The sequence below is a fragment of the Palaemon carinicauda genome, chromosome 26 (genome assembly GCF_036898095.1).
Source record: "Palaemon carinicauda isolate YSFRI2023 chromosome 26, ASM3689809v2, whole genome shotgun sequence".
Lineage (NCBI taxonomy): Eukaryota > Metazoa > Arthropoda > Malacostraca > Decapoda > Palaemonidae > Palaemon > Palaemon carinicauda.
The window spans coordinates 62,528,789-62,536,081 of NC_090750.1; the positions used below are offsets into that span (position 1 = coordinate 62,528,789).

The 7,293-nt window shown below is 40.8% G+C and overlaps 1 protein-coding gene across 1 annotated transcript in view; it reads right to left on the reverse strand.

The window, feature by feature from the left end:
• Nucleotides 1–1,144: 1,144 nt before the first annotated feature.
• LOC137619950 (putative leucine-rich repeat-containing protein DDB_G0290503) overlaps nucleotides 1,145–7,293 on the reverse strand; it is a 6,882-nt gene continuing 733 nt past the window's right edge. Inside the window, exon 1 of the mRNA XM_068350231.1 lies at nucleotides 1,145–7,293. This exon is cut by the window's right edge and continues 733 nt beyond it. Within this exon, the coding sequence (XP_068206332.1) occupies nucleotides 1,145–7,293 (6,149 nt within the window).

Here is a 7,293-nt window from a genome sequence, read left to right on the forward strand (position 1 = left end):
GCTGGAATTCATTTGGTATTGACTACCTGTAATTAAATGGCTCTTAATCCAGATGGCTGCCATAACCTACCCAGGTACTTATGCTCTACTATTCCAGTGCAAAGGAATATTTCCAAGGGACAAAGCATACTAGAAAAAGTCAAACTTGTTTTTTCTGCATTCGTCACCTGGCAAAGAAACAGTACAGGTGAATCTTTGTCAAGGAAGAATACATACTAGAACAAGTGGGACTTCTTCCCTCTGCTGAGTCCATCTTGTATATTATTCCATTTAGATTTGGAAACTTAGAATTCACTGGGTATTGACTGCCTGTATTTCAAAGGCTCTTAATCCAGATGGCTGCCATAACCTATACCCATACACTTATGCTCTACTATTCCAGTGCCAAGGAATATCTCCAAGGGAAACAGCATACTAGAAAAAGTCAAACTTGTTTCTCCTGCAATCATCACCTGCAAAGAAACAGTACAAGTGAATCTTTGTCGAGGAAGAATGCATACAAGAACAAGTGGGACTTCTTCCCTCTGCTGAGTCCATCTTGTAGATTATTCCCTTTAGATCTGGAAAGCTGGAATCCACTTGGTATTGAATGCCTATATTTCAGTGGTTCTTAATCCAGATGGCTCCCATAACCTACCCAGGTACTAATGCTCTACTATTCCAGTGCAAAGGAATATTTCCAAGGGACAAAGCATACTAGAAAAAGTCAAACTTGTTTTTTCTGCATTCGTCACCTGGCAAAGAAACAGTACAGGTGAATCTTTGTCAAGGAAGAATACATACTAGAACAAGTGGGACTTCTTCCCTCTGCTGAGTCCATCTTGTACATTATTCCCTTTAGATTTGGAAAGTTGGAATCCACTTGGTATTGACTGTATTTCTTTCTTCATTTCCCTTTCCTCTTTGTTCCTCTCATACTTTTTTAAATATTGTAGCTTTTGAATGTTTTCACCTTCTAGTGTTTTATTTTTTTTTCTAGTTTATTTTTTTTTTTTGATTTTCTAGTTTTCTATTTTTTTTTTTTTCAAGTTTTAAATTTTTTTTTTATTTTCAAGTTTTAAATTTTTTTGGAATTTTCTGTTTTATATATATTTTCCGGATTTTCTAGTTTTTATATTTTTTGGCTCATGTATAGACATGGCCATTAATTAGGCCTGCCTCTTCCTGGGGGCCCATTATGCCCGCCTTTTACTGGGGGGCGATTAGTCCCGCTTCTTACTGGGGGGCGATTAGGCCCGCCTCTTACTGGGGGGCCATTAGTCCCGCCTCTTACTGGGGCCCCATTATGCCCGCCTCTTACTGGGGGGCGATTAGGCCTGCCTCTTACTGGGGGGCCATTAGTCCCGCCTCTTACTGGGGGGCGATCAGGCCTGCCTCTTACTGGGCGTCCATTATGCCCGCCTCTTACTGGGGGGCGATCAGGCCTGCCTCTTACTGGGCGTCCATTATGCCCGCCTCTTACTGGGGGGCGATTAGGCCCGCCTCTTACTGGGCGTCCATTATGCCCGCCTCTTGCAGGGCGTTCATCAGGCCTGGGTCTTGCTGGGCGTTCATCAGGCCTAGGTCTTGCTGGGCGTTCATCAGGCCTAGGTCTTGCTGGGCGTTCATCAGGCCTTGGTCTTGCTGGGCGGTCATCAGGCCTAGGTCTTGCTGGGCGTTCATCAGGCCTTGGTCTTGCTGGGCGGTCATCAGGCCTAGGTCTAGCTGGGCGTTCATCAGGCCTAGGTCTTGCTGGGCGTTCATCAGGCCTTGGTCTTGCTGGGCGTTCATCAGGCCTCGGTCTTGCTGGGCGTTCATCAGGCCTCGGTCTTGCTGGGCGTTCATCAGGCCTCGGTCTTGCTGGGCGTTCATCAGGCCTTGGTCTTGCTGGGCGTTCATCAGGCCTGGGTCTTGCTGGGCGTTCATCAGGCCTAGGTCTTGCTGGGCGTTCATCAGGCCTAGGTCTTGCTGGGCGTTCATCAGGCCTAGGTCTTGCTGGGCGTTCATCAGGCTTTCCCTCCTTCCCTGCTTCCATTTCCTTTCTTGGCCGTTTTCTTGGTTCGTCTTCTTCCTTTACGTGCCTGTATCCATCATCCCCATATGGATCAAGGTTTTCATATGCTTCGGGCCATTCTTCATTTGGATTTTCCATTCCTGGAAAGCCAAATTGTTGCCAAGGATCTTGTTCCGGGAAAATCCATTCTTGTAGATGGTAGTCGAACCACGGTTGGTTCCATGGTTCTTGAGGGTACTCGAACTCTTGGTCTCCATTGTTCCATGGTTCTTGAGGGTACTCGAACTCTTGGTCTCCATTGTTCCATGGTTCTTGAGGGTACTCGAACTCTTGGTCTCCATTGTTCCATGGTTCTTGAGGGTACTCGACCTCTTGGTCTCCATTGTTCCATTGGGGATCGTTTTCGTCCCATTCCTCCTGGCCAGGGAATTCATTTAGTTGTTCCTCTAATTCTCTTCTTTTCCTTTCTAATTCTTCTTGCCTTTCTGCTTGCTGTCTTTTCTCTTCTGCTTTCTTTCCCTTCTTTCTCTTCTTTCTTTCCTTTTTCTTCAAGAAGGGAAAGAGTTTTGTTATTATTTTTTTCAATTTCAACAGCTTAAAAAGATCTCCAATATTCTTAATATACAAAATTATAGTAGAGGACTGAGGCGTGACAATGGAAGAAGCAGACGAAATACTAATCGTAGTAGTGGACTGAGGCGTGACAATGGAAGAAGCAGACGAAATACTAATCGTAATTTTAAATCCTTCCCCAGAGAGATACTCTTCAGACGATCTCCAATGCTCCTTTAGCTCTTTCTCGAGAGCCTCAATCTTGGCTGCTGCACTTACCTGACGTTTTTCGTACTGTTCCATCGCTGATTGCATTATGTTATGGTATTTACGTACCTCCTTCAGCTCTCTGAGGCAATTGTTAATTTGCTTTTCCCGGTTAAGCTCTCGTTGAAGGCTCTCTAACTCCTCTTCTTTCTTTTTTCCCTCTTCAATCCTTTGAAGTTCCTCAAGGCATTCTTCCATTATTTGAAGTCTTTTCTCTTTCTCCAGTGTTATTGTTTTGTTCAGAGAAGAAATGTCACATTCTTTCTCCTCAATGACATTATTTAGAGAAGAGATTTCCTTCTCTCTCTCTTCAAGGGCTCTATTTAGAGAAGATATTTTATTCTCTCTCTCTTCAAGGGCTTTGTTTAGAGAAGAGAATTCCTTCTCTCTCTCTTCAAGGGCCCTATTTAGAGAAATTTTATTATCTCTCTCTTCAACGGCATTGCTTAGAGAAAAGATTTTATTCTCTCTCTCTTCAAGGGCTTTGTTTAGAGAAGAGATTTCCTTCTCTCTCTCTTCAAGGGCCCTATTTAGAGAAGAGATTTCATTATCTCTCTCTTCTACTTCCTTGTTTATTTCCTCTGCTTTCCTTTTCTCAATAGTCCTTTCTTCATCAAGCGTGGCGAGCTCTTTTTCTTGTTTTTTTATGACAGTATTTTTCAAGTGTAGATCTTGATGCAAATGAAATATATCATATTGCAATTGATCTATCTGCGTATTCAAAACTGCCTGTAATTCCTTGAGCTCAGTTTCAACTGTATCCTTTTCCTTTTGTGTGCCAGCCAATTTTTTTTGTAGATTTGGGACTTGTTCACGTAGTGCAGAGTTTTCACCTTCCAATTCTTCCAACTGAATCTCTCTCTCTTCGAGCAATTTCTCCAGCTTTAAAATGTCCTGGTGTTTTCTATCTAGTTCTTCATCCTTTGCCCGTGCTAGTTCATCCAATTCTAACTGTTGTTTTACCAAGGACAATTCATTCATTTCGTTTATCCTTTGTAGTTCTTCGTTTTCTGTATTTTTTCCCTCTTCAATCCTTTGAAGTTCCTCAAGGCATTCTTCCATTATTTGAAGTCTTTTCTCTTTCTCCTGTGTTATTGTTTTGTTCAGAGAAGAAATGTCACATTCTTTCTCCTCAATGACATTATTTAGAGAAGAGATTTCCTTCTCTCTCTCTTCAAGGGCTCTATTTAGAGAAGAGATTTTATTATCTCTCTCTTCAAGGGCTTTGTTTAGAGAAGAGAATTCCTTCTCTCTCTCTTCAAGGGCCCTATTTAGAGAAATTTTATTATCTCTCTCTTCAACGGCATTGCTTAGAGAAAAGATTTTATTCTCTCTCTCTTCAAGGGCTTTGTTTAGAGAAGAGATTTCCTTCTCTCTCTCTTCAAGGGCCCTATTTAGAGAAGAGATTTCATTATCTCTCTCTTCTACTTCCTTGTTTATTTCCTCTGCTTTCCTTTTCTCAATAGTCCTTTCTTCATCAAGCGTGGCGAGCTCTTTTTCTTGTTTTTTTATGACAGTATTTTTCAAGTGTAGATCTTGATGCAAATGAAATATATCATATTGCAATTGATCTATCTGCGTATTCAAAACTGCCTGTAATTCCTTGAGCTCAGTTTCAACTGTATCCTTTTCCTTTTGTGTGCCAGCCAATTTTTTTTGTAGATTTGGGACTTGTTCACGTAGTGCAGAGTTTTCACCTTCCAATTCTTCCAACTGAATCTCTCTCTCTTCGAGCAATTTCTCCAGCTTTAAAATGTCCTGGTGTTTTCTATCTAGTTCTTCATCCTTTGCCCGTGCTAGTTCATCCAATTCTAACTGTTGTTTTACCAAGGACAATTCATTCATTTCGTTTATTCTTTGTAGTTCTTCGTTTTCTGTATTTTTTCCCTCTTCAATCCTTTGAAGTTCCTCAAGGCATTCTTCCATTATTTGAAGTCTTTTCTCTTTCTCCTGTGTTATTGTTTTGTTCAGAGAAGAAATGTCACATTCTTTCTCCTCAATGACATTATTTAGAGAAGAGATTTCCTTCTCTCTCTCTTCAAGGGCTCTATTTAGAGAAGAGATTTTATTATCTCTCTCTTCAAGGGCTTTGTTTAGAGAAGAGAATTCCTTCTCTCTCTCTTCAAGGGCCCTATTTAGAGAAATTTTATTATCTCTCTCTTCAACGGCATTGCTTAGAGAAAAGATTTTATTCTCTCTCTCTTCAAGGGCTTTGTTTAGAGAAGAGATTTCCTTCTCTCTCTCTTCAAGGGCCCTATTTAGAGAAGAGATTTCATTATCTCTCTCTTCTACTTCCTTGTTTATTTCCTCTGCTTTCCTTTTCTCAATAGTCCTTTCTTCATCAAGCGTGGCGAGCTCTTTTTCTTGTTTTTTTATGACAGTATTTTTCAAGTGTAGATCTTGATGCAAATGAAATATATCATATTGCAATTGATCTATCTGCGTATTCAAAACTGCCTGTAATTCCTTGAGCTCAGTTTCAACTGTATCCTTTTCCTTTTGTGTGCCAGCCAATTTTTTTTGTAGATTTGGGACTTGTTCACGTAGTGCAGAGTTTTCACCTTCCAATTCTTCCAACTGAATCTCTCTCTCTTCGAGCAATTTCTCCAGCTTTAAAATGTCCTGGTGTTTTCTATCTAGTTCTTCATCCTTTGCCCGTGCTAGTTCATCCAATTCTAACTGTTGTTTTACCAAGGACAATTCATTCATTTCGTTTATCCTTTGTAGTTCTTCGTTTTCTGTATTTTTTCCCTCTTCAATCCTTTGAAGTTCCTCAAGGCATTCTTCCATTATTTGAAGTCTTTTCTCTTTCTCCTGTGTTATTGTTTTGTTCAGAGAAGAAATGTCACATTCTTTCTCCTCAATGACATTATTTAGAGAAGAGATTTCCTTCTCTCTCTCTTCAAGGGCTCTATTTAGAGAAGAGATTTTATTATCTCTCTCTTCAAGGGCTTTGTTTAGAGAAGAGAATTCCTTCTCTCTCTCTTCAAGGGCCCTATTTAGAGAAATTTTATTATCTCTCTCTTCAACGGCATTGCTTAGAGAAAAGATTTTATTCTCTCTCTCTTCAAGGGCTTTGTTTAGAGAAGAGATTTCCTTCTCTCTCTCTTCAAGGGCCCTATTTAGAGAAGAGATTTCATTATCTCTCTCTTCTACTTCCTTGTTTATTTCCTCTGCTTTCCTTTTCTCAATAGTCCTTTCTTCATCAAGCGTGGCGAGCTCTTTTTCTTGTTTTTTTATGACAGTATTTTTCAAGTGTAGATCTTGATGCAAATGAAATATATCATATTGCAATTGATCTATCTGCGTATTCAAAACTGCCTGTAATTCCTTGAGCTCAGTTTCAACTGTATCCTTTTCCTTTTGTGTGCCAGCCAATTTTTTTTGTAGATTTGGGACTTGTTCACGTAGTGCAGAGTTTTCACCTTCCAATTCTTCCAACTGAATCTCTCTCTCTTCGAGCAATTTCTCCAGCTTTAAAATGTCCTGGTGTTTTCTATCTAGTTCTTCATCCTTTGCCCGTGCTAGTTCATCCAATTCTAACTGTTGTTTTACCAAGGACAATTCATTCATTTCGTTTATCCTTTGTAGTTCTTCGTTTTCTGCATTTTTCAAGTGTAGATCTTGATGCAAATGAAATATATCATATTGCAATTGATCTATCTGCGTATTCAAAACTGCCTCTATTTCCTTGAGCTCAGTTTCAACTGTATCCTTTTCCTTTTGTGTGCCAGCCAATTTTTTTTGTAGATTTGGGACTTGTTCACGTAGTGCAGAGTTTTCACCTTCCAATTCTTCCAACTGAATCTCTCTCTCTTCGAGCAATTTCTCCAGCTTTAAAATTTCCTGGTGTTTTCTATTTAGTTCTTCATCCTTTGTCCGTGCTAGTTCATCCAATTCTAACTGTTGTTTTACCAAGGACAATTCATTCATTTCGTTTATCCTTTGTAGTTCTTCGTTTTCTGTTATGGTTTCTTCATAATTTACAGTGTTATCAGAAGCTGTATTTTCGTCCTCATGCTCGTCTTGCAGTAATAGATTTTGGACTTGTTTATAAAGTGTAGATATGTCATCATCTAGTTTTGAGATGACATCATCTAGCTCTTCCACTTCAGCTGCCTCCTCTGTCCCGTGGTTTTGCCGAATCACTTTTTTGTCTGATGTCTCCTCCTCCTCCTCATCCTCCTTGCTGTCGCTTGGGACATCGAGGGCCACTTCTTGAGCCTCCAATGCATATCCTATCTCGTTCTCTGGGGCGATGGGGGCCACTTCTTGAGCCTCCAATGCATATCCTATCTCGTTCTGTGGGGCGATGGGGGCCACTTCTTGAGCCTCCAATGCATATCCTATCTCGTTCTGTGGGGCGATGGGGGCCACTTCTTGAGCCTCCAATGCATATCCTATCTCGTTCTGTGGGGCGATGGGGGCCACTTCTTGAGCCTCCAATGCATATCCTATCTCGTTCTGTGGGCCGATGGGGG